General features: G+C 44.2%; 1 protein-coding gene across 8 annotated transcripts in view; it reads left to right on the top strand.

The window, feature by feature from the left end:
- Window positions 1-27,523, top strand: part of PPP2R5C (protein phosphatase 2 regulatory subunit B'gamma) — a 170,570-nt gene that overhangs the window by 83,448 nt on the left and 59,599 nt on the right. For all 8 annotated transcript variants that reach the window (XM_017528091.2, XM_037738303.1, XM_017528096.2 and 5 more), the window contains one exon: window positions 15,431-15,630. In XM_017528091.2, coding sequence (XP_017383580.1) covers window positions 15,431-15,630 — 200 coding nt within the window. The remainder of the gene's footprint in view (window positions 1-15,430; window positions 15,631-27,523) is intronic.

Here is a 27,523-nt window from a genome sequence, read left to right as displayed (position 1 = left end):
TCAGGGTCCCCACCCAGGTGTGCTGCTGACAGGCATGAGGGTATTATACTGGGGAGCTGTGTGTCATCAATGATGGCCATCCAAGGGGTGCCTGTTTATCTTCTATCCCAGAATCATCCTCCAGGTCATGGGTCTGTGTCCAGCCCTCCCCACGTGGGGTCAGTGGCCTGAGAGCAGCATGCTGTGGTGCCTGCTCACACCTGGCACAGGTAGACTGGCCTCAGCTGGGGAAGGCATGAATGGGAGTGATGTGTCTTTTTTTTTTAATTTTATGAAAATACTGAGTTTTATTCTGCATGTATTTCCTATCTCCGCACCATCTCCGTGTCTGATCACTACTACTGTGTCCTACCATAACATTCCATACATATTTAAAACCAAGCAGAGTGGAGTTCCATCTTTAACAAGTAAACAGGCATTTTGGGCTGGGCGCAGTGGCTCACACCTGTAATCCCAGCACTTTGGTAGGCAAGGGTGGAAAGATAGATTGAGCAGAGGAGTTCAAGACCAACCTGGGCAACATAGCAAGACTCTGTCTTCTACAAAAAATATAAAAAGTAGCCAGGAGTGGTGGCGTGTGCCAGTGGTTCTAGCCAATTGTGAGCCTGCGGTGGGAAGATTGCTTGAGCCCAGGAAGTTGAGGCTACAGTGAGCTGTGATCACCACTGCACTCCCACCTGGGTGACAGAGCAAGACCCTGTCTAAAATAAATTGGCATTTTGGACAACATATTCTTGACAGTGGAACCTGGACAGCATTTATCAAACGTAGTAGGGACAGTTCTCAATCTGCATTATGAAAAGGACTGCCAGATATCAACTGTTAGAGAAATGAAATAAGATGGAGAATTTTTAACTGTTTATTTTCTTAGAGACTTCCTGCCCTGCTAGAGATCTTGACTAGCCAGCTCCCTAGTCAGTCATCCAGAAGCCATTCACTAATGGATTAACTTGGCTTCCACTTTGGAAAGAGAACCACATTTTGCTATACTTGGTTGCATTTTTGCTTTGATGTCTTCTATAGAAATAGATTCTTCTGGTGTTTTAGGAATTTTTTTCCTATTTTTTGAAGGATTTTTGACCTTTTCTTGACGTTGGTGACTTGGAGTCTTCCATTCTGGTTTGATTTTTGTGCATGATTGACTAGAGTATCTCATGTAGATTTCTTCACTGGAGATTTGTCCTCAGCTTCCTCCTCATCTTCATCATCATCATCTTCGGCAGCAGCAAACTTCCCTTTTTTCTGTGGAAGCTTGCTGCCTCCTCCAGGGGGAGATCGCTTTCCAGATACACTGAAGAGTTTCACATCCTCCTGTCTGTCTGACTGCATTGCATCTTCCTCCCCAGCTACTAAGTGCCATCCATTGATAGGCAAGGGCACTGAACCACACCTCGCCGCAAGGCCACAGGTGGTGGTGTTTCAGAACCCAAGGGAAGCCCTTGGCTGTACAGACGTTTTCAAAGTTATCAGTGTTACCTTAACTGAACTATCTCCATCATTCATTGCCTCTGCTTCAACAATGCACAATTCATCCTTTGCACCAGCCCCTACAACCAAAGACAACTGGTGCTCATTTTCATCATTATCCACCTTAAAGTGATCATCTTTGTCAGCCTGTAGTTCACAACCAAAAAGCTTGTTCTGGGACCTCAGGGGGCTCATGTCCATGTCCATCAGATCTTCCATGGGGTGATGGCACACACTTGGGTGGGAGAGAAGACAGATGGAGGTAAACTGCTTCAGAGAACAGCCGCACAGAACACACCAGGCTTCTCAGTGTGTTTATTGTATCCAAGAAACTCATTAAAACCCTGCTCTTTATTATCACTTGAGACAGCAACATAACAAGCTGAAGAAATGTAGAAGTTTTTCAATTGCTTTATGCTTTGGAATTTTTTCTTGCCCCTCCACACTGTGTATCCATCCATGGGTGGCACCTGCTACCCAACCTGAGGGGCGCCCTAAGAGGAAAGTCTGTCTCACAGGGAAAGTCACTCTCAGCAGGAAGTAGGCTGCACCAGTGCGGAGATTGGAATTGTGGGCACCTGTGGTGGTGGTAGTGGCGATGGTGGTGGTGGTAGTGATGGCGACGGCGGCGGTGGTGGTGGTGGTGGCGGCGGCAATGATGGCAGTGGTGGTGGTGGTGGTGGTGGCAGTGGCGGTAGGATGGCGGCTGTGGTAGTGATGGTGGCAGTGATGGCAGTGGTGGTGGTAGTGATGGTGGCAGTGGTGGTGGCATTGGTGGTGGCAGTGGTGGTAGTGATGGTGGCAGTGGTGGTAGTGATGGTGGCAGTGGTGTTAGTGATGGTGGCAGTGGTGGTAGTGATGGTGGCAGTGATGGCAGTGGTGATGGTGGCTGTGGTGGTGGTGGCAGTGGTGGTGGCAGTGGTGGCAGTGGTGGTAGTGATGGTGGCAGTGGTGGTAGTGATGTGGCAGTGATGGCAGTGGTGGTGGTGGTGGCAGTGGTAGTGNTGGTGGCAGTGGTGGCAGTGGTGGTGGCATTGGTGGTGGCAGTGGTGGTAGTGATGGTGGCAGTGGTGGTAGTGATGGTGGCAGTGGTGATGGTGGCTGTGGTGGTGGTGGTGGCAGTGGTGGTAGTGATGGTGGCAATGATGGCAGTGGTGGTGGTGGTGGTGGCGGTGGTGGCGACAGTGGCGGCGGCATCAGTACTTGACGTGATGCAGTTGTTGAGTGCCTGTCATTTTCTAACACTGAGCTAAGGCTGGGGATGCAACAGAGGCTAGGGGTTATAAGGACAGAAAGTGCCGTGTGTCCCTTTTCTCTGCATTCCTCTCCAAACAGCAGCCCCAATGATAACCATGAGGCCAAGTTCAGTGTCAAGGACTGGGCAAGACAGAAAGCCCCCACGGATGCTTGTCCAAGTCTCAGGTAGGGCTGGAGCCACTCTCCTCCATGACGAACCCTGCTGATGTCTTGGAGACAGGAAGAGTGTGGGAAGCCGTTGCTGGCTGGTATCTCCAGTGCATCTTAGCAGTGATGAGTTGATGGCTGGAACCCAAAATAGGTTACTACCAATACCAGTAACTAATTGGAATCTTAGAAAGTGGAGCAGTGGGTATGTGACAAGTTCAGAGGCGGGCAGCGTGCGGGCGGGGCCAGAGCAGTCGGGCACTCATTCCACATCACCTCCCCAGAGGTTGGACACACACGTGCACACAGTCCTGATTTCATGGTATGTGTCGTGGTACCTGTGTGGCTCCGTGGCCCTGATCCCCAGGCTGCCCCTGGAGCTCCAGGAGCAGCCCAGGGCCCAACAGGTCCTGGCACACAGGCTGTATGCTCGTTTGGTTGTGTCCCTCACTGACCTTCCCTGCTGCCAGCCCCGGGCTGGACATCATGCGAAGGAAGAACCCAAGCTTCAGCAAGAGTTCAGGTCTCGAAAGAAGCACTTTAGCCTCCTCTGACAGAGACATGGAAAAAGAAGTAGAGAACATAAAATAGAGACTGAAAAAAATGTGTGTGTATTTTCAGTGTATCTTTTTCACACTTCCACACTGCTTTGTCTGCTGGTAAATATATTGAAGGTTCTGGAATCAATTTCAAGATAGAATTGAAAAGATCTTATTACGTCATTTCATCAAATGTTAAGAGCTGTTACTTTTCCTGAGACGGTGCCTGCCTTTGTTCTTTGGGTAAATGAGCTACCGCATTGTGGGCGCTCTGGTCACCAGGTGCAATCGTATTATTGGTATTCAGCTTTCACCAGAAGTGCTAGTGGAAGTGGAAGATGAGGCGGTGTGGGCTCCCCGAAGGGTGCTGAGCATTTAGTAATCAGTGCACTGTCTGTTCTCCCCAAGGCTTTCTAGAACCAGAGTCCTAAGTGGGGAATATGGCCTGTATCAGGAAATAATGCTGTGCTGGATTTATATCTTCATCTCTGGGAGTTTGTTGAGCCTGTCTTAACCTTTCCCTGTTAAAAAGCCGAACCTTCTAATTCAGCCAACACCATTGAATTCCTCTTGTCACCTGCGGCCAGAGCGAAGGTTCATTGTGAATGTCCCTGTGTGTCCACGGGAGATTTTATAGCTGTGGAACCTGAGGCTCATAGTAATTGCATGACTTTACCATGTTCTGATTTAGCGGAGTCTAAACCAGAAGTCAGTTTGTTCTTCCTTTACTGAAAATGCACTGAAGAGCTTTTCTGAGGAAAGCAGCATCTCCCGGCCTTTGCCTGTTTCAGCCTGACCTCTCTCCATCCGGGCGCCCCTCCACTCCATCCAGCCCACCCTTCCCCACTCACTCCTCACCACTTCCCTGGTAGAGGCTGCCAGTCTTCATGGGCAAAAAGCATGAATGAACTAGAATATGGCTTCAACCACTGTTTTTTAAAATGAAAAATATCTGCCTTATTGTACTGTGAATTTCACGGAAAGTTGTGAGGAAAGTGAATAATACCCCTTTCTTCATATGCAAATAAAAGCAGGCTAACAATCAGAAAAACCCCAAGGGTTTAAGGCAGGAACGGCTCAGGTTTGTGAGGGATCCCCAGCCTGCTCCTGGGGTTAGCAGATCTTCCTCTGCGGGAAAGAAGAAGTAACCTTGGTAAATGTGAACAACAAAGCTGAATAAACCATACACCACAGCACTGGAACATTCATGGTGGATTGTGAGCCACGGGTTGCATCTATCCACACATGTGAACAGGAATGTCAGTATAGAAACTGCAGGCCGGCCTTACGTTACCAAATTTATACCCAAGTGAAGTGTACCGGGTGGTACTGTTCATTTTGCCCAAAATCCACCCACACAGAGTGGAAGGATGGCTTCAGCATCCCCGGTGACAGGAAGGGCCGTGCGCCACCTCTCCCAGTTTCTCATGGAGCCTTGCCAAACAGACTTAGCTGCAGGTAGCCACATGCCGGAACAGGGGAGCACTTAGGGTGGGCATGGCCTCTTCCAAAATCCTGCCTGCTTCCTGCAGCCACCTTCCTCAGTTCCTTTACACTGGGTGGTACAGACAGACCTGGAGTGAGGCAGGAACGTTGGCTACATTTGAATGAAATAATATCCATTTAGAAACCTGAGCAGAGGCACATATGTGTATGGAAGCTAAGATACCATATCTCATCACATCTAAGGCACGGTTAATTGTAGTCCAAACCATTTTTGAAGAATTACCAAAAAAGAAAAAGTGAAAGATGCAACTTGATGTTAGAGATTAATATGGAAAATGTATGTATTAGAATGGATAAAATAAGATACTTGCGCTTTGAAATTAAGAAAGATTTATTGTAAATTTCAGAAGTCATCAAACAAGTTACAAACAGTGTGAGAAGACTGACCCAGTTTTGAAGTTATGTAGGTGCTAAGGGTCAGGGTAGAAGTTAGTCTTGACATTTTGTAGATATATAGAAGGGAGTTTTTCATTATTACGTTTATTTATCATGCTTTCCAGTTGTAGAAGTTTGGATTTATAGCATAAGAGATCCTTGTTACCAAAAATGCGGGCTGGCGGGACCTGCACCCGGGAAGGCAGAGCTTGCGTGTGGGGATTGCCTGGGAGAGAGCTGAGGGCCAGGTTCCTGGGCTGCAGGTTGGCCCTTCTCTTCTGAAGGAGAGCGCCTGCCTCTGGCTTCTTGGTTTCAGTTCACCTGTGTCTCTCCGGAACAGAGGTCAAGTTGGATCACTCATCTTCTTAAAAATCCTCTGATTCAAATCTCTTCCCACAGTACCTTTTAGATTTTTCTATCAACGTGCCTCTGACTGCAGAGATTCCACAAAGGAGCAATGCCTGCTAAGAGCAGTTTCTCTGAAGACCTGAGCCATATCTTAAAAGTTTATGTAGATGTTGTGTTCTGCTCTGATACAGGTGGCGTTATTTTGATATAAATATATTTCAAATTACAGTGCCTCTCAGTTAAATTACCTGAATTTTTCCCCAGATTGATCTCTTCATTCAGCAAACACCTGTGGCCCTACTATGTGCTTGCCAGTTTTAGATGCTAAGGATAAAAATGGTGGAGAAAACAAAGAAAATTTGTAATTAAGTATCCAGTATGATTAATGTAGGTTACGTAAGATAGAATCATTTGTCCTCATTTTTAAGGTACTATCTTTTGAGGAAAATTGATTTTCCAGAGAAGGCAGCCTGATTCATCTGTCCTGTCACTTTCAGGCCCCTGTGATTGACAAGTGAGTGCCTCTGGACAGTCTCCCTGTTTAGTGCAGCCTTGAGTGCCTTCCCAGCAACCTGAGCCTCTCTGCAGATGTGGTTCCTGTTCTCCCTGAGCCTCGTGCCCATGTCTCCCCAGCAGAATTCATCACCTCCCGTGTTTTAGTAGTTTTCTTTTAGGTCAGATGTTGTGTTTTAAAGTATCTCTGTATCCTCAATGCCTCGCACAGTGCCTGGCGTGTTATGTACGGGATGCGTTTGTGAAAGACTTCCTGGGGATGCAGCCTGTGTCCTCGAGGTTGGGGCTGCCCTGAGACTTAGTTCTTACATGCCAGTTGCTCCCCACAGACGCTTTAGATCTGATAAGCACATCATATCACAGTCTTGATTTTATCCATTTGCAAGCATAATTACTGATCTTTTAAGAGAGAATGAGAGAATCTTTATATAAATAGAAAAAAATTAGAGATCACCTAGATCTCTGTCTTAACTGGAAAAGTTTTTCAATTAAAAAATTCAAAGCTTAAATTCGTCAGCATGAGACCCTGCATAGAGGAACGTTAGAAACGTTTTTGGGGGGGTCAGGTGTGGTGGCTCACGCCTGTAATTCCAGCACTTTGGGAGGCCGAGGCGGGCGGATCACAAGGTCAGGATTTCGAGACCATCCTGGCCAACATGGTGAAAACCCCATCTCTACTAAAAATACAAAAATTAGCTGGGCATGGTGGTACACCTGTAGTCCCAGCTACTCGGGAGGCTGAGGCAGGAGAATTGCCTGAACCCGGGAGGCGGAGGTTCCAATGAGCTGAGATCCCGCCACTGCACTTCAGCCTGGGCAACAGAGCAAGAATTCGTCTCAAAAAAAAAAAAAAAAAAGAAAAGAAACTGTTGAGATTTCAAGTGTGTGAGTGTGTCTTCAGTCTTAGGTAGATCCAGGTGAGTTTAGAGGTCATCGGTGTTGACGCATCTAAAACTGTATGGGAAACGGCTGACGTTCCTGCACCCAAGTGCACACCTGGAGTAGCCCAGGTCACCCCATTTGTAAGAGTGGGAGTTGGCAGAAGAGAGGGAGGCCAGAGGGTGGTGTGCAGAAGGAGACTCACGTCTCGCTAGGTTCTTTCCATTTTCATTTTTTAGCCTTATGCATGTATGTTTGGTCTTTTTTATTTGAAATATAACTCATATACAGAAGCATATGGAACAAATGTGTAGTGAATAATTATGAAACAAATACTCATATAACCACCATTCAGGCTGGACACCCTAAAAGCCCCCTGTAAGTCTTTTATAGTTTTAGGGATGCCTATTTCTGTACTTCCAATAAATGAAATTATACTGAATAAATCCTCCTTATTCGCCCCATTCATGCCACAGTATTTCGTAAGGCATACCCATATTGAGAATAGCTGTATTTCCTTCATCGCTATCGCTTTGGAATGTTATATGGACTGCATTGTATTGACCTCATCCGCCACTAATGGGCATTTGGTTGTTTCTAGTTTGAGCTGTTAGGATGGTGTGCTGTGGACATTCCTTTACCTCTGTTGTGACGCACGTGTTTGTGAGTGTTCTGGGGTGGTGTACCAGGAGTGCTCAGCACCAGGGATAGCACGCTACCGCGGCCATGGGTGGTGCTCGTGCTCCAGCCTCGAAGAGGCTCCTTGAGGCACTATTTGGTGTTGGCCGTAGTGGTTCTAATTGGCATTTCTCTGGTTATTAATGAGAGTGATGATCCTTTCATATGTGATTAGCTATTTGGATATATTTTGTGAAGAACCTGGTTAAGACTTTTGCCTATTTTTTTTAATTTGTGCTCTGAAGTTTTCTTACTGATTTGTTGGATATGTTTATCCAAGTCTGTTGGTTATATGTATTCAAATAGTTCTATTCTCTGACTTGCCTTTTCATTCTTCTGTGTGTCTCGATGAAGAAAAATGTTTAAATTCAGGCCAGGTGCGATGGCTCACGCCTGTAATCCCAGGACTTTGGGAGGCTGAGGTGGGTGGATCACAAGGTCAGGAGGTCAAGACCAGCCTGGCCAACATGGTGAAACCCCATCTCTACTAAAAATACAAAAGTTAGCCAGGCGTGGTGGTGCACACCTGTAGTCCCACCTACTCAGGAGGCTGAGGCTGGAGAATCACTTGAACCCGAGGGGCGGAGGTTGCTGTGAGCTAAGGTCGCACCACTGCACTCCAGCCTGAGCAACAGAGCAAAACTCTCAGGGAAAAGAAAAAAAAAGAAAACTGTTTAATTTCAATATAGATTAACCAGTCTTTTAACGATTACTGGCTTTGTGTCTAAGGAAGTCCTTCTCTACTTCTTTCCCTACCTAAGACATTCTTCTGTATTATTTTTTGAAAGCATCAGAGTTTTGCCTCTCAGATTTAAGTCTATAACCCACCAGGGGTTTGTTTTTTTAAATATATATGTATATAATTTGATCCAGTTGCTTGCTTTCTTTGCTCTTTTCTTGGTTTTCTTTCTCTCTTTTGTCCGTGTGTACCTGCTTGTCCAGCACAACATGTTGAAAGGCCGGCCTTTCCTCACGCTTCTGCAGGCCGCTGCTGTCACAAGTCAGGTGTTGATTCATGCACAAGCCGGTGTGACAGCACAGAGCCTGGCTGTTTTCATTAATGAAGCTTTACAGGCTGTCTTGATTTCTGGAACAGCAAGTCTTCCAGCTTTGCTCTTCTCCGGGATGCCTTGGTTAGTCTTAACCCCTCGCATTTCCATATACGTTTTAGAGTCCACGTGTTCAGTTCCACAGAAGTGTGTGTTAGGATATGGATTGGGATAGCATTGAATCCATAGGTCAGTTTCTTACTCGGGTAACTGTCATTCACAGGCTGCTAGAGCAAGCATCAAATCAGTGGTTAGCTGGTAAAAGCTCCCCTCTGAGACGGGGATGGTGCAGGGGCCGTTCTCACTGCTCCTTTCAGTGTTGCTCGGAGGTCCTGGTCAGCACAGTAGATAAGAAAGAGAAGAACAGTGTGGGGACTTGCAGATGAACGGAAAACTACAGGGATTTACAGATATGGCATCAGGACGCTTAAGAGTTGAGCAAGGTAGCTAGATATAAAAGGGATGCTCAAAAATCATTTTTTCTGTATTGCAACAGCAGTTAGAAAATTAAATATTTTTAAAGGTACCATTGATGATTACATCAAAACATAGCAAATACATAAGAATAAATCTAAAAATTAACGTTTAGCACATTTTTAGAAGAAAATTAGAAGACTTTATTAGGAGACATTTAAAGAAAACTTGAGTCCTTGGCGAAATAATCCATGTTCATGGATTGGAAGACTCAATCCTGCCAGATAGTTAAGTCCTCCCAGATCTGTATGGGGAATCTAAAGGGCCGTGAGCAGTGAAAACATGAAGCGGTACCAGGCAAAGGAATCAACCAGACATTTCAGTCTTCTAGGGCTCTAGAAACTCAGGCTCCAGGTGGTGCAGGATGAGGCAGTGGCCAAGAAGAGAGAGAGCCCTGCCTGCACAGACACTGCTGTAGGACAGAAGGGACACTAGACATCATGGAGAAATGGCCATTTCCAAAAAATGGCATGTTAATATTATCTTTAAAAACAAAAGAGTACTGCTGAGCTTTTGTTTTCTTGGTGCAGGAAACTCATCATCTGCTAAGTTTCCTCATCTGGCACAGGGGAGTAGAATTTAGTACATGTTAATGACAAATTCCAAATCTGCCCCAACTTGTTCAACTTTGTTCCTACTCCTTTTGTACTAAGAATAAATATATTTGAAAGACAAGGCGGCACCATAGCTAAAGGTTGGCTCCTGCCTTTCAGAGAGCTTGAGCACTTTTGTGTTTTGTGTGAGATCTGTCTGTCGGCTCACCATTCACCAGGACCCTGGGAGCACCATGCATGGAAGAATGCCCATGGGGCTGGCTTGCTGGCTTACACCTGTCATCCCAACACTTTGAGAGGCTGAGGCAGGAGGATCGCTTGAGCCGAGGAGTTCGAGGTCAGCCTTGGCCAACATAGTGAGATTGTGTTTCTATAAACAGTTTAAAAATTAGGTAGGTGTGCTGGGGCATGCCTGTAGTCCCAGTGACTCAAGGGCCTGGAGCAGGAGGATGGCTTGAGCCTGGAAGGTCGAGGTTGCAGTGAGCCAGGATTATACCACTGTACTCCAGCCTGGGCAATAATAAAAACATGCATGGAAGCTGAGGGTGGTGCTTGAGCTGATCATGCTGTGGTCTCTGTGTTTGAAACTTGGCTGCTTCAGCTGCTTCATGAATATTACATGAGTGACCAGGAAGTACTTCCCAGCCTTGTGAGCCTGCACCTTCTGGGGTATCTTTCTAGTGGTCACCGTCTAGACTGGTGGTTTTTGCCACTGTGTCTTTTTGCTCCGTTGGGGTAACATTTATTTGGAAGGCCCCATCATCTACGCAGCAGAAAGGCCTGGTCCCACCGTCTTTCTGCAGCTGCCGTGCTGACCTGGTCCTGTGTTGTGTCTCGGAGCATTTCTTTGACCACCAAGACTTGTCATCTAAATGGGGCTTGGCTTTTTATTTTTTTCTGTCAGTTTCCTATCTACAAACAGTTCACATGATGCCTCTTGATGCATAGCGACAATAGAGTAATTCAGCCTTTTCACCTCATATTCTGTGATTTGGCGGCTAAGCATGTGTGTCACAGCTCTCCCTCTATTCTGCAGGTACCTGTTGCAACATCTGTGAGGTTGGCTGTGGTATCCGCCATTTATGGCTCGTTTACAAAAGCCTTCACTGCCCAGTCCTGGTCTCCAAAGTCTTCTGTCCACACTTGCCTGGCAGCAAAAGCAGCCTGCAGCACACACCTCCACTGCGTGTAAATTTGTATATTGAGTATTAGTATGTCAAAATTTCTTGTTTTTTGTAGAAGAAACTATAAATAGACACTCTGCTGTTTTCTTCCTACATCCCAATCTTGAGTAATGCCAGGCTCACGCTGCACTCTAGAGATCAGTGACCGGTGAACTGCATTAAATTCCTGTCCCTCCCTGACTGTTGTGACCAGGGGCATGCATAAAGCTAGACAGGGGCGCGCCCATCCTGCTTTAAAGGTGACCTTTGTTAAGCATCTCTGTTTGGCACTGATTAATAACAGGCTCCCCTTTAGTAAATAAGGGAATAAGTTCTTTAAAGAATAGCACTTTTTTTTTTCTTTTCTTTTTTTTTTTTTTTTGAGATAGAGTCTCGCTCTGTCACCCAGGCAGGAATGCAGTGGTGTCAGCTCCCTACAACCTCTGCCTCCTGGGTTCAAGTGATTCTCCTGCCTCAGTCTCCCAAGTAGCTGGGATTACAGGCACCTGCCACCACACCAGCTAATTTTTTTGTATTTTTAGTAGGGATGGGGTTTCACCATGTTTGCTAGGCTGATTTCGAACGCCTGACCTCAGATGATCCACCTGCCTCAGCCTCCCCAAGTGCTGGGATTACAGGTGTGAGCCACCGCACCCAGCCAAAATAGCACATTCTTATCTCCACCTTCTTTCCGTCATTTTGGATGCCCTGAGTCTTCTCTTCTCTCACCTACAGGTTTTGCATGAGTATGTCTATGTATATTGCTTCTGGATATGATTAAGGATTTATCTTGAAATAATTGGAAATTATCTCAAATTCACAATAGCGTATTAATTAAAATAATGGGAAAGCTAAAATTATCTATACAAATATAAGGCATTTGTAATAGCACTTTACTATAAAAAATCAGGATGCATAAAGATACAAAGCATATTCTTCCACCACTTCCCATTTTTATTTCCCAGTGGCACAGTCCTGTTAACACAGCAGAAAATAAAATTTTTAAAATATGTTGATAAAGAAGAAGTTAAATTAACTTCCATTCAAAAAAAATTATGGAAATATTTGATAGGGCCCAAGGATGCAGTTACCCAATTCGTTGTTACAGGTTTTTTTTAGAAACAGTAAAACTGTAAAAAAAAGAAAAAAAAAGTCAAATGAGATTTTTTTAAATGAAAAAAAAAGAGCTCATGAGATTATAATCACAAGCCTATCTGCTTCTAGTCTACAAACAAAAACAGTACAGAAACACTCTGTCTGGAAGCCTAGGAGAATTGAAATTCACTTGCCTTTTAGACCATTTTGGGTAGAAATTTTGTGAAAAACAGTGTTACTCTGCTCTTCTTAATTGTAATACATTTGTTTGTGTTTGGATGATAACTTAGTCTGTATTCTGAGTATCAGTAACTGTCCAGTGTTTATAAAGCCAATGATGCTTTTAGGGCATTTTGAGGCTTATAAGACTTACTTAACTCCGCTCTGAATGATCCCAACATCCTTTTGAGTTTCGATTCCCTGAAAAGGGTACCTTTGGCTCTCGTGTGTGTATCTGCCACTTCCTAGCACCGAGGCCTTTGGCAAGCTGTGTTAGCCCTCATATCTGTGTGTCGCCTCCAGGTGGGTGGAACGGCACTGGCTTGATACTGCTGTTAGGAGGAGTTGGTGAGGACATGTCCTTTTAAAGGACTTAACTGGCCAGTCCTTAGGAGCCAAGCTGTGCACAGGTCCTGAACAGGGGGCATCCGCATGGCTCTTGGGGAGAATGGTGGGCTCTCAGTTCTCTGTAGTGCCAAGAATGTGAGCATGCCAGACAGCTCCAAATACACAGGCTGCGACAACACACATGAGCTCATTTAAGGTAATCCTGGCAAATCAGGGTACAGAGGCCTAGAATTGATGAGAATCAAAGGCAAGCAAAGAGATAATTCCAAAAATAAACCCTTTTTCATTGAAAAATACTGGCTATCTGAATGTGAAAAGTCGTGAACATTGTAATGACAGTTGCTTGTTTCAAATAGTTGCACAGCCACTGAGTTCTCAGCGTGTTTAGGAATCAAGTGTTTGTTCTTATGGTGTTTTAGGTATCTTCCGGGCAGTACGTCCCCTCCCATGGACTTGTATGTTTGCTTCTTATCTCTGAATGCAGCATGGGAAACACGGAAACCATAGCTTCCTATAGAATGGGTCTGTTCAGGTGGCAGAGTCTGCATGCCTGTTATTTGCAAGGCTCAATGTTGGATTTTGGCCATTGAGTAAGAGGTACTAAGCAGATAGTTAACTGATGAAAGCACTAACAAGTGCCAAATGACTTGCTCAGAGTCACACTTCCCACCTAACAAGCAGTAAGGAAAGGTCTTGTGGAAGAAACCTCAACAGGAAGTCTACAGTAAAGGCAGGGAAGGGTAAGAGGAGTTTGGAAATGCTCGGCCAGAAGCAGCACAGGAGCTGCAGGAAAGTAGGAAAGCCCTGCAGTCCCCAGGACACTCACTGGAGTCAGGCTGGTATGGACAGTGGGCCCCAACACTCCTTGAAAACTATGCAGGACCCCAAAGAGCACTGTTTACATGAATTCAGCTATTGCTATTGACCTATTTGAAATTAAACCAGAGAAATGTTTAAACATGTATATATTAATTTATTAAAATAATAGTGAACCTATTACATTTTAACAGAAATGAGTTAGCCACATTGGCCAGGCACAGTGGCCCACACCTGTAATCCCAGCACTTTGGAAGGCCGAGGCAAGTGGATCACTTGAGGCCAGGAGTTTGAGACTAGCCTGGCCAATGTAGCGAAACCCTGTCTCTACTAACATGACAGAAATTAGCTGGATGTGGTGGTGCATGCCTGTAGTCCCAATTACTCAGGAGGCTGAGGCACAGGAATCATCTGTATCCAGGAGACAGAGGTTGCAGTTAACCACGATCATGCCTCTGCATTCCAGCCTGGGCAGCAGAATGAGATTCAGTCTCAAAAAGAAGGAAAGAAAAAATAGCCCCATTGTCCAAAACAAAAACTAATTTACTGCAAAGAATGGCATTGTTCTTTATTTTTGCAAATCGCTGTAATGTCTGGCTTAATAGGAGACATTAACTCAAGGATTCTCCTGTCCGCGTCTGCATTGAGTCTGTTGCCATGTGTTGCTTTGGTTGAGGTGTGGGGAAGGCATCGTTGGGAAGGGAGGAGTATTTTAGTAGCCTTTTCAGATAGTTGTGTACACTTGCTTTGATATAACACCAAAACTTAGCATGAGTAGTTTCTTAAAGAAATCTGTAATGCGGAATCTGAAACCGTATCAGTGAGAGCTGTCTGTAAATTTTATTCCATTGAATCAAATGGTACTTTGCACTTTGAATGGCTTTTCTGCCCTAGAATGGTGTTAACACTGTTTATTAATTGTTTGGAAAATGCTTGTTAATCAAGTTATGCAAATCTCCTAAAACATTTTGCAAATCTTTGACACATATCGGTATGTATATCAGTAAATCCCATTCATTAATATCACCACTGATCTCCTCTTCAGCCCAAGGAAACTGTCAAGTTCACACTGGCAGATAGAAGTCTTCCAGACTTCCCAGAATACTGGACAGTCATTCAGAGCTTTCTTTGAATTTAGCTTCATCCACTTGCCAACCCTGCAGTGATATTCTAAACCTCTTTCTTTATCTCTGTTGTGTTATTATAAAGATTAAATGAAAACAAAGTGTCAATATGTGTAAAGTTTTAGGGTGATATCTGGCCCAGGTAAGCACTGACTAAGTAATAGTTACCGTTACTGCTGCTTCTAAATTGCCATTGTCATTGACGTCAGTCATCACGTGGGATATACCCTGACTGTAGACCAGCATGAGGGGAATGCAGTGTGCTGGGTGCGGCTCTCAGGTGGTAACTCTTTGAATGTGTATAAGTAACAGTTGGCTTTGACCATCTTTGTGCCGATGCCTGTCACTCTGTTTATCATCTAGCCAGGGTGGACAACCACCTACCCTTCCCCTGTTGTAAGTTGAGAGCCCATAGACAGACGTAAGGAGGCACACTTCCCCCTCTGGTCTTTTTTACCTTGCCTGAACCCACCTTCTGCAGATATCACGTGGTGTGAATGTGTCCACGCCCTTTGCCCAGACGTGGTCCTTACTGGTTGCCTCCTCTTCCATTGCCCAACACGGGCCTGTGATGATTGCTGCTCAGGTACTATTTGTTGAATGAACACATGTAGATGGAATTTATTTCTAACAGTGCTCTCGACGTGGTTTGAAAGAGTTAAAAAGCATGGAAATGTCAGCATACCAAATGTATAATATGACCAGTGACTAGCTGGGTTTTTTATTTTCTTTAAGGAATATTTAACCTTTGTTCACCCCACCCCATCTCCTTTTTTCTTGACTCTCTATTCAAAATAAAAATAGAAGCTTAAACGTGTTTCGCAGTAACTTTGGGTTAAGCACTTTTGTGATCAATATACTTTGCTTTCTGCTTTTCAGATGTTCCTCCTGCTGATCAAGAGAAGCTTTTTATCCAGAAATTACGTCAGTGTTGCGTCCTCTTTGACTTTGTTTCTGATCCACTAAGTGACCTAAAGTGGAAGGAAGTGAAACGAGCTGCTTTAAGTGAAATGGTAGAATATATCACTCATAATCGGAACGTGATCACAGAGCCTATTTACCCAGAAGTAGTCCATATGGTAAGTGATTACAGTTTAACCAGTATGTCCCAGTCCTGATTTATAAACAGGGCAGGCCAAGACATCTGAGCCTAACACAGTGCTAGCGAGAAGCATCCTCCTGTTCCAAAATTTGTCATTGTACTTAAAGAATGAAAATTGTCTTTGTAATGTATCCTGGATTATAATGGTAATAATAGTAAGTCAGTTGCCTTCCAGGGATCAGTATAAGTGCTTTGCATCTATTAACTCATTTAATCCTCACAACTACCCTATGGGGCAGAAATGTTAGAATTTGTATTTATTTTATCCTCTTTAAATTTGTTTTCTTAAACATTAATGTAGTGCCCTTATCTAGTTCAGAAGTAAACATTTTGTCCTGCCATGTGCAGGAAAATTCTAATGATGGGATGGAGTTGAAATCTTGACAGAACCAAGCTGGTGTCAGAATAGTCCATGATAATTGGCTGAGAAGGCCTCCACCTGTCAGTGCTGGGATCAGGACAGCCCGTGCTGATTGGCTGAGAAGGCCTCCACTTGTCAGTGCTGGAATCAGGACAGCCCATGCTGATTGGTTGAGAAGACCTTCCTCTGTCAGTGCTTCCTCTGTCATTTGTCTGTCAATGACAGTATGTCCTGATTGGCTGAGATAGTCTAACATCCTGCAATTAGTTCACTGTTGGTTTTATTCAGCCCCCAAATCTCAGTCCTCTGAAGTGTCATACTTTACAGCCCATTCCCAGGTCATTTGCAGCTGTTCTTACTATATCCCATTGTGACTTCAGTCAGCACCACCTGGAAACACTTCATTCAGTGGCATTACCAAAACTAGTACCCCACACACACACTTACTGGGGAGCTAGTGTGGCTTAGTGTAAAATGTTAAATCCAGTTTTCACTGAACTCTTTGTTAAGTTACTGATTTTTTTTTTCCCCAAAGCTATGTATTTCAGAATTGACTAGACTTCTTGACCTAAAATACTTTTATTTTCTCCTTAGCATATCTGCTTTGGAAAAACATGAAATATTATTTGTTGTAGTTCAGACTGCTGTGTCAGAGGTTGAGATCAACTTGTTTTTTTTTTTTTTTTTTTAGCTTACTGTTGTTAACTCTTAAAATTCAGAATTCACCGGCATGGCCACCATGTAGTCGGCCATGTGGGTTCCTGTCCCAGACTTGTACCTGAAGAATAGTTATAAGCATAAACTGAGCAGAGAATATATACCCTAAAACCTTACCAGTTCAGACTAATGACACTTGGGGAATATCTCTTTTTCTTTCATTAATTTCAACCCTCAATTACTTTGGAAGGCCACTCCAGCCCCAGAATCATAAAAATCTTTAATGTTTTCTCCTGTTAGTTTCGTAATTTTGTTTTTCACATTACAGTTTATAATTTTTTTTTCCTTTTTTTAAAAAGTTGTTTTGAAGTATGGATATGTAATCGTATTTATTTATGAGATAGATATATGTAATATTTAGATAGAAGCATAGAATGTATAATGATCAAATCAGGGTAATTGGGGTTTTCATCACCTCAAGCGCTTATAATTTCTTTGCGTTAGGAGCATTCCAGTTGTTTTTTTAAATGATGTGGGTTAGGGACAGAACTTCTTTTTTTTTTTTAATTTATTTTCTTCTAAAATTATTGAAAAATCATTTCTCCCTACATCATGTATTGAATATTTCATTTCCCCCTATTGCTTAATGCTTCCTTATTATGTATTCATTTTATTTTATTATATATTAGATTTGTAAGTATATAAATTCTATATTAAGTTTACATGTATGGGGGATTTTCCTGTGTTTAAGAAAATATCTGATTCCCACTCTTTAGCCTAAGAGGGAAGAGTCTGCAAAGAATGACGAGACTCCTGTTGGCCTGGTTCAGGTCAGATGCCCACCCTTGCCTCTCGTTTGCATTTCACAGTAGCAGTATAGGTTACTGGCACCACTTAGGATACTGAAAAGCCCTTGAGATTGTTTTTGTGGATTGCTTCTCCTCTTCCTGTGATCATTGTCTCCTAACTTGATTCTCCTCCTGCCACCTTAACTTGTTTGCCACCCAGACCTCGCACCGGGCTCCCTAAGCAGTCAGCAGACACTAATTCAGCATCCACCATGGGCCAGGCACATTTTTGGGTGAGGAAATAAAATAGTGAGCAAGATTTCTGCCCTCGTAAAGCTTTCATGTTCATGTGGGAGACAACCATAAAATAAGCCAACCAATAATGTATCATTTTAGATTACGGTAATGCCATGAAAGAAAGCAATACAGATTAAATTGATAGACTTGCAAGACTGGGAATGTGATTTCTGCCTTATGCCCATGTGGGTGGGAAGAAGGCGCGGAGTGAAAACTTGGTGATGAATTAGACTGTCCCGTGAAGATAGATGCACATGAAATGCTTGTCTGGTCACCGTAAGAGCAGGGGACAATTCATTTTCTTTCCTTTCTGCTCTGATTTAAGTTCAGAAGAGAACATAGCCTTTGTCTACCCCTTGTTTGTCTGGATCTAGAGGTAGAATAGGGGACAGTTACAGATTGGAGTTTTGGTTTTGTTGTTGTTTTGTTCTGTAGCTAGAGGGCATTGATGAAAAGTAGAGTGAAAGAAGGAAGAACACATGGCGGGGTGGTGCCCGGCCGGGGTTTGTGGCCCTCTAAAAGAAGAGGTCAGGAATTTAAGCAGCCAGTACAAGGCCTCTGTCCCCCTGGGCCTGGTGTGGCAGGGGAAAAAGGCCTGGGCCTCTATGCGGTTCACATCTGTTGAGAAGCTGTGCAGCTCAGAGCCGCTGCGTGCTCAACGCTTAAGCAGACTTTAGCCATGCCTGTTCCGTTTGTTTCTTGGTTGGCGGTGGGGTGTGTATATTTTGGTCACAATATTTTTAGAGACATTAATTTCCACTTTTTTTGAAGAATCCAAAGCTCTGTAGTTGTCGTGCTCCTAATGCTGCTACATTTAAGTATCCTGCTTATTAGATTGGACTGCTAGATGGTTGTTTTTAACAGAGCTATTGAGATATTATTCACAGATCTTAGAACTCACCCATTTAAAGTATATGAGTCAGTGATTTTTAACATGAATACGGGATTGTACAGCCATCATCACACCTGCTTTTAGAAGTTTCATTCCCTCAAAAAGAAATCTAGTCACTGTCATTGTTCCCTCCTGCCTCACCCACCCCCAGCCCTGAGCAACCACTGATCGACTTTTTGCCTCTCTGGCTTTGCCTGTTGTGGACATTTCATGTAAATGGCATTACAGACTATGTACGCTTTGGTGTCGGCCCTCCTTCACTTAGCATGATGTTTTCAAGGTTCATCCCTGTGTCAGTGCCTCATTTCTTTTTATTGCCCCATAACATTCCATGATAAAGTTGTACTGCATTTTATTTATCCATATTATCTGTTGATGGACATTGGATTATTTCCATTTAGAGGCTGTTATGAATGACTGCTGTGAACATTGATATACAAGCATTTGTATGAACATGTGTTTTCATATCTCATGGGCACATACCTAGGGGCGGAGTTGCTGGGTCATATGGTAACGTCAGCATTTTGAAGAACTACCAGACTGTCTTCAGAGTCGCTGCACCATTTTCCATTCAGCAGTGAATGGGGACTCCAGTATCCCCAACACTCATTAGTATCTGTTTCATTACAGCCATTCTAGTAGGTGTGAAATGTATCTCATTGTGGTTTTGATTTGTATTTCTCCACAACCAGTTATGTTGAGCATCTCCTCGTGTGTTGTGTATTTTTAGACATCATCAACTTTAGACCTAGAAATTAATGGAAACATGCTGATCATACAGCCTGACCCTTTTCTTCTCCAGATAAAAAAGCTTATTGGGTTCAGAGAGATGCAGGTGGTGAGGAGCAATTCCCAGGAAGCCAGCTCTCAGTGTGCGGTTTCCCAGGCCTAAGTTATATCCACTCCATCATTAATTTCAGCCATATTTAAATATAACCAGCCACCTGATTTTTCAGTTAAATTATCTAGTTTATCTGTTTCTTGGGCATGGACCTTTTTCTGATAGTCAAAATACCAGTAGCAAAACTGACTGACTAGCTTTTATAAAGCTCAACCTAGTAAACGTAAAGCTGCTTTGTTAAAGTAACTAAAGAGTTAAGGTTAGGGTTTGCCCCCCTTCAAAATCTGAAAATTGACATATCTAGCAGTTTTTACATGGTTTCATAGGGTTCAAGCCTCTTAGAGCCTACAGTAGACCCCAAATTAGGAAATGTAGAGTCTCTTATCTTCTAAATCAGGGTTCTCATCCAAATCGGGATTACAGATACCTGGTCTCCTTTAGAGGCTGTCGGAGGATCTGTGCTGTTAAAACTTTTTCCATCATAATCTTAAGACTTTGACTTTTTTTTTTTTTTTTTCTGAGACGGAGTCTCACTCTGTCATCCAAGCTGGAGTGCAGTGGCACGATCTCGGCTCACTGCAGCCTCCACCTCCCAGGTTCAAGCTATTCTCCTCCCTCGGCCTCCTGAGTAGGTGGGATGACAGGCGCGCGCCACCACACTTGGCTAATTTTTATATTTTTAGTAGAGACGGGGTTTCACCATGTTGGCCAGGATGATCTCAATCTCTTGACCTCTCCATCTGCCTTGGCCTCCCAAAGTGCCGGGACTACAGGCATGAGCCACCACACCTGGCCGACTTTGACTTTTTTCACTGTGTTGAAACCTGTGCGGGTGGTGCAGAAGCAGTAGTGGGTACATCTGGCACCTCAGCAAGAAGCACAATGGTGGCACCAAGCTGACAACCACATACCCCAGTAGAAACAAAAACCGCCAGTTGCACTTAGTGGTCTAAATGAAGCAATAGAGTAGTTTAATTTTATTATCTCATGACCCTTGTGCACACATGGTCTTAAGACTCTGTATGATGAAATGTGAAGTCTTCATAAAGCACTTCTGCCACATGCTGATGCGGTCGTCAGGAGGGAAAGCGTGTGTGCAATTGAGCTGTCGGCCGAACTTGCTGCTGTTTTCATGGAACACCATTTTTACCTGAAAACTGACAAACTGGTTATTCCAACTTTGAGTATTTGGCAGGCATCTTCTGAAAACAAGGAAAATGAAAAAGTCACTTTAAGGAAATTAACTTACAGAGTTTGTTGTTGGTGATAAAATTTGAGCTTCCTAGGGAAGTTTGGTTTCGTTTCGTTTTCAGAGATGGGGTCTTGCTCTGTCGCCCAGGTGGGGTGCAGTGGCACAAGTATAGCTCACTGCAGCCTCGAACTCCTGGGCTTGAGCGATCCTCCCACCTCAGCCTCCTGTGTAGCTAGGACCACAGGCATACACCACCATAGCCAGCTAATTTTTTTTTATTTTTGTGAGGCAGGGTCTCCACTTTATTGGCCAGGCTTGTCTCGAGCTCCTGTACTCAAGCAATCCACCCGCCTTAGCATCCCAAAGTGCTGGGATTATAGGCATGAACTATCGCACACAGCCAGAAATTTTGAATTTCGGAAAATTTATATGCACCAGGGTGAGCTTCAGCTTCCCAATGCGCAGACACTCCTGCTGAGCTCAGAGGTGATGAGAATGAGTGGGCTTTTTCATAGATACGATGAAGTGAGTCACCACTTGGAAGAGCCATATAACTCAGTGAACGAGTATTTTCCAAATGACCGGTAAATGTTACAAAGTCATTCATGGGCAAGAGAGCCATGCAGAGTGCAAGACGCAGCCCTGGATTTGAATGTGAGTACAGCCCCTCATTGATAAGGTTTCAGCACCCATGCAGGAGCTCACCCCTAATCAGCTACTACTGGTTGAGTTTTGATGTATCTAAAAACGCTATTAGAGACTCCTCCCTTGCCAATGACATATCTGCATGAGACCAGGCTTTTATCCTATATTTCAACCAAAACATTCTGAACACAGAAGCAGATACGACCATCAGCATTTTTCTGGTAAGCCAGACATTAAAGAGATTTACAGAAATGTAAAACAATGCCACTTTGCTCAATTTGTTTTGGAAAATGTAGTTATCATTCATAAATATGTGTCATTTATATTAAGACATGATGGTTTTTTGGTTTCTTTTTGATGTTGTTGTTTGAGATGAGATCTTGCTGTGTCGCCCAGACTGAAGTGCAGTGGCACAGTCGTTACTCACTGCAGCCTCAGATGCCTGAGCTCAGACAACCCTCCCCCGCCTCCTGCCTCAGCCTCACGAGTAGCTGAGACTACACTACAAGTGTGCGCCACCACACCTAGCTAATGTTTTTAAAAAGAAAGATGGAGTCTGGGCCAGGCACAGTGGCTCACGTCTGTAATCCCAGCACTTTGGGAGTCCAAAGCAGGCGGATCACCTGAGTTCAGGAGTTTGAGACCAGCTCGGCCAACATGGTGAAACCCATCTCTACTAAAAATACAAAATCAGTCAGGCGTGGTGGCATGTACCTGTAATCCCAGCTACTCAGGAGGCTGAGGCAGGAAAGTTGCTTGAACCCAGAAGTGGGAGGTAGTGGTGAGCTGAGATTGCGCCATTGCACTCTAGCCTGGGCAACAGAGCAAGACTCTGGGTCAAAAAAAAACAAAAAAAAGAAATTCAGCTTCTTCGGTCCCACCCTAGACCTGTGGACTCTCTGGGATGGGTTGCAGCACTGTGTGTTTTCACTGTTCTCCAGGTCATCCTCGAGCATGCAAGACTTTAATAACTGTTTTGAGTAATCTTCCTGCATTGTCCCATCTTTGGCTTTGTCAGTTCCCTCAGAGAAAAACCTGTTCTGCTCTTGCGTTTCTTCCACTGAATTTAGCACACTGCCTTTTAGAGACTCAATAAATATTCATTCTATATGAGGTTTTCTGCATAAACTTGGGCGTTAAGACTAGTCTTCATAGTCACAGATGAAAATAACCTGAAGCTCAGAAAAGAAATTGCTTGGATCCGTGGTTGAATGAGTTGGATGACTCAGAAGTAGCTTGCATTAGAATGGACCTCTCTAGAATTCCCCAAATCTATTGTGCTGGACCACTGAGAAGGCAGCCTGGTGTACTCACTCAACAGTTCAAGAAATGTGTATTCCAGGCACCGTGCTACCTCTTGGGGCTACCCCAGGGAATAAAATAATACGGTCTCTACCCTTATGGCACCACCCCTACTGGTCTGGGAGACAAGAAGAGGCAGCAGACCATTGTGACGCGAGGGCCAAGTACTGCAGTGGCGGTCAGTGTGAGGTCTGGTGAGAGCACAGGCGTAGGAGACCTACGCCCTTGTCAGGGCGCCCGAGAGAAGTGGCATCTACACCAACGGCCAGGACTTCAGGACTAGCTGGTTCAGTGACAGCAACATAGAGGAGGGAAGGTAGTGGGGCGGGGTGTTCCCAGCAGAAGGAACAGCTCCTCCAAGGCCCAAAGACTAGAGAAAGTAAGACACGTTTGGATTTGAGCCAAACCTGGAGCTCCCAGTTGAATGGAGCTGGAGTCTAGATCCTGGGGAGCTTGGTGGAACATGAGGAATTGAGGTTGTGTGGGAGACTGGGACCCCACCCCGTTTGTTCTGGCTGCAGTGTGAAGAATAGATGGGAATGGATGTAAAAATGATGTTTGAAGGGACCAGCTCAACATCTGCTGCAACATTTCAGGGGAGAAGGGGTGGAATGAGCCAAGCGGCTTTGATGGCAGAGAAATGGTCCAATGCAGAGATGTTACGAAGGAGAAACACAGTTCGGGGGGGATTTGATTGAGATACTTGGGGAGAAGAACCGGGCCCTGGTGTAGGAAAGGCCTAAGATGGATCTTATCTGTTATTATTATTTAGAGCTCTTTGAGTTAAAGAAGACAGACACTCAATTCACTGTTGTTTATACTCACAGGGGATTTTACCAGGCAGACAGTGGGTCACTCACACTTAGTCCACAGACTCACAGGGACAGTTTTTCTCTCCATGTCCCATGTCCCTGCTCTGAATGCAGCTTTCCTTCGTCCCTCTATGATGACAGAGGAAAGCATGGCCCTTGATGGCTTGCCAGAAAAGGCCTGACCATTCTGCCCCCTGCCTGCCCGTGATCCTGTTGCTGTAGCCAGGGAGGTGGGGTACTGTGATTGTGACTCAGACTGGGTCGTGTGCCCACCAAACCACGTGATAGAGTCAGGGAGCAAGAGTTCCTTGGAAGAGGGGGAGCTGTGTGCGTCTCTCGGCAGATGAAACAGTCTGTACCCAACTTTCCATCCACTAACTGTGTTACTTTAGGTGAATGGCTTGGTTCTGCAAGCTTCGGTTAGTGCTGTAGACAGGTAGCTGTGATGCCTCTGCCTTACGGAGCAGCTGGGATGAAAGGGGAACACATGGAAACCTGGGCAGCCCCCATGACAGAGTTGTCAGTGTCCTGGGAAGTGGGCCAGAAAGGGACAAGCTTCCAGGATTTCTCAGCACACTTACCAGGTAGATGCCCAAATGCAGCCGCCTTTCTTCATGTCAGTACGGGACTTATTTCTAATTCTTGCTCCAGACTCTGATACCTTGAGGTAACTTTTCTATTTTCCTTTTTTTTTTTTTTTTGAGTTTTTTTTGAGACAGAGTCTTGCTCTGTCACCCAGTCTGGAGTGCAGTGGCGTGATCTCTGTTCACTGCAACCTTTGCCTCCTGAGTTCAAGCGATTCTCATGCCTCAGCCTCCCAAGTTACAGGCGCCTACCTCCATACCCAGGTAATTTTTGTATTTTTAGTAGAGACAGGGTTTCACTATGTTGGCCAGGCTGATCTCAAACTCCTGACCTCAGGCAATCCACCCACCTTGGCTTTCCAGAGTGCTGGGATTATAGGCGTGAGCCACCACGCCCTGCCTCTGTTTTCTTATTTAGAAGATTATCATGCTGTGGAACTACTTCATAGTTAGTTAGATTAGTTTAAATGGTGATTGGAAGATTAAAAATATACGGTCTGAAGGGTAACTTCATGTTTGTAACATATAAATAAATTCATGAAAATAAAATCAAACTTAGGGAGAAAAAGCAGCTTGTGAAATACTGTGCTGGTGACCCAGCGCTGCAGCGCCATCCACACGGTGAATTGATTGGTTTCCATTTTATCAATAGATTTTTTTTTTTAATAAAGCTGAAAGAATATAGTACAAACTGTTAATAGTAGGTGCCTTTGGGTGGTATCAATGTGAATTTTTCTCTTTTACTATACACTTTTGCAATTTAAAAAAAATTCACAATGGGCCAGGCACAGTGGCTCACGCTTATAATCCCAGCACTCTGGGAGGCCAGGGCAGGAGGTTCACTTGAGGCCAGGAGCTGGAGACCAGCCTGGACAATGTAGCAAGACCTTGTATGTACAAAAAAAATTTATTTAGGCCAGGCGCAGTGGCTCATGCCTGTAATCCCAGCACCTTTGGAGGCCCAGGCAGACAGATCACCTGAAGTTAGGAGTTAAAGACCAGCCTGGCCAACATGGCGAAACCCTGACGCTACTAAAAATAGAAAAATTAGATGGACGTGGTGGCACACACCTGTAATCTCAGCTACTCAGGAGGCTGAGGCAGGAGAATCACTTGAACCTGGGAGGTAGAGGCCGCAGTGAGCTGAGATCGTGCCACTGCACTCCAGCCCAGGCAACACAGCAAGAGACTGTCCTCAAAAAAAAAAAAAAAAAAAAATTAATAGCACACACACCTGTGCCTATATGCCTGGCTCTTCAGGGCTGAAGGAGGAGGCTTGTTTGAGCCCAGGAGCTTAAGGCTTCAATGATGTATGATTGTGCCACTGCACTCCCACCTGGACAACAGAGCAAGACTCTGCCTCAAAAAAAAATTAATAATGTATCACATTTGTCACCATCAAAAATCAGTAAAGATATTTTTTTCTTAAAAATAAAAACAAGTGGCCGGGCATGGTGGCTCACACCTGTAATCCCAGCACTTTGGGAAGCCAAGGCAGGTAGATCACCTGAGGTCAGGAGTTTGAGACCAGCCTGACCAATATGGTAAAACCCCGTCTCTACTAAAAATATGAAAATTAGCCATGGTAATTTTCATGGGCATGATGGTAGGCACCTGTCGTCCCAGCTACTCAGGAGGCTAAGGCAGGAGGATTGCTTGAACCTGGGAGGCGGAGGTTGCAGTGAGCTGAGATCATGCCACTGCACTCCAGCCTGGGCAACAGAGCGAGACTCAGTCTCAAAAAAATAAATAAGTAAATAACATAAAATAAAAACAAGCTATCTGTGTAATAGTAGTGCTGTTCTTATGAGAACTCTTGTTGGTTTACAGGGAAAACTAGTACATCACATTATTTTAATCCGCACTGTCTATAAGTGATTTGATGTTGACTTAAACGTTTTATGGACATGAGAGTGTTCTTAGGATCTATTGGCCGGGTCCTGGGGGAGGTCTCACACCCTGCTTCCCAAGATGGGTGTCTTGTACTTCACTTAGGGACTCATGTGGGGCACGTTCCTTCTTCTGTTTTTATGGCTGATATTTACAGTGTGTTCTGGAAAGTTTTACTTGTTGCAAGGGTGGTGATAGTTTGGAATAGGAAAGAATGTGTTGAATTAAAAGGGATCGTATATTGACCAATGGAGTTTCAGTGAACAAATTTATTTCAAGTCAGGATTTAAATCATGCATTCCCAAGTACTTTTTGAAATCCAGAGAATGATAGTAACCTGTTTTTTAGAGGTTTGTTTGTTCTTATAATTTTGAGATTTTCCTTTGATGTTTTTAAATTGTAAAAGAAATACGTGCTTATTTGATAACAAATGAAACAAATACAAAAACATAAAAATTAAAAGTTAGTCCTTTTCCTGCTTCACCCTCCGCCCTTCTACCATCTCTACCTCCGATCAGCCAGTTCATGTTTATTGTATTTTCAGACGGCTACTGAGAAACTTTTGGGGTGATGAGTATGTTTATTATTCGATTATATGATTGTTTCACAGGTATATGCATATGTTAAATGTATCAAATTATACACTTTAAATATGTACAGTTAATTTTATATAAATTATATCTCAGTAAAGCTGGGTGTTTTCAGAAGTCCAAAGTTGTTAGGTATTTCCTTCGGGCTAGGGGTGCAGTGAAGAAATTGCTAAGACACCAAGGGCATTGTGAACCAAGAAGTTTTGGAACCTTATGACCTAGTGAACATTTTTCCATACTTTTTTTTGTTTGTTTGTTTTTTGGAGACGGAGTCTCACTCTGTTGCACCAGCACAGTCTCAGCTCATTGCAACCTCCACCTCCTGAGCTCAAGTGATTCTCCTGCCTCAGCCTCCTGAGTAGCTGAGACTGCAGGTGCATGCCACCACACCCAGCTAATTTTTATATTTTTAGTGAAGATGGGGTTTCACCTTGTTGGCCAGGATGGTCTCAGTATCTTGACCTCGTGATCCGCCTGCCTTGGCCTCCCAAAGTGCTGGGGTTACAGGCGTGAGCCACTGTGCCCGGTCTCCATAACTTTTTCAAAATTAATTTTTAATTTACATATACTGAAATTCACTCTTTTTTGTGGCCAGTTCTCTAAGTTTGATAAATGTGTATAATCACATCTTCCCCACCCCAGTCAGGATAATAGAACAGCTTTTTTTGTTTTTTTCTTTTTGAGACGGAGTCTTGCTCTGTCGCCCAGGCTGGAGTGCAGTGGCCCAATCTTGGCTCACTGCAGTCTCTGCCTCCTGGATTCAAGTGATTCTCCTGCCTCAGCCTCCTGAGTAGAACAGTATCTTTAACCTCCAGAAACATGGCTTTATGCCCGCTTTGTAGTCAGAGCCTTCCTCTTCCTTTATCTCCGGCCCTCACTAGACAACGTTTTGTCTTTTCCAGAATGGAAACTGCATAAATGGATTCAGTGTGTAGCCTTTGAGTCTCCCTTCTTTCATTAGCATACTGCGTTGGACATTCGTCCGTGTTATGCAATTTGTTGCTTTTCCTTCTTGGTAT

The sequence above is a fragment of the Cebus imitator genome, unplaced genomic scaffold (genome assembly GCF_001604975.1).
Source record: "Cebus imitator isolate Cc_AM_T3 unplaced genomic scaffold, Cebus_imitator-1.0 Scaffold52, whole genome shotgun sequence".
In the NCBI taxonomy this organism is placed as follows: Eukaryota; Metazoa; Chordata; class Mammalia; order Primates; family Cebidae; genus Cebus; species Cebus imitator.
This window is presented reverse-complemented; position numbering and strand designations above follow the sequence as displayed.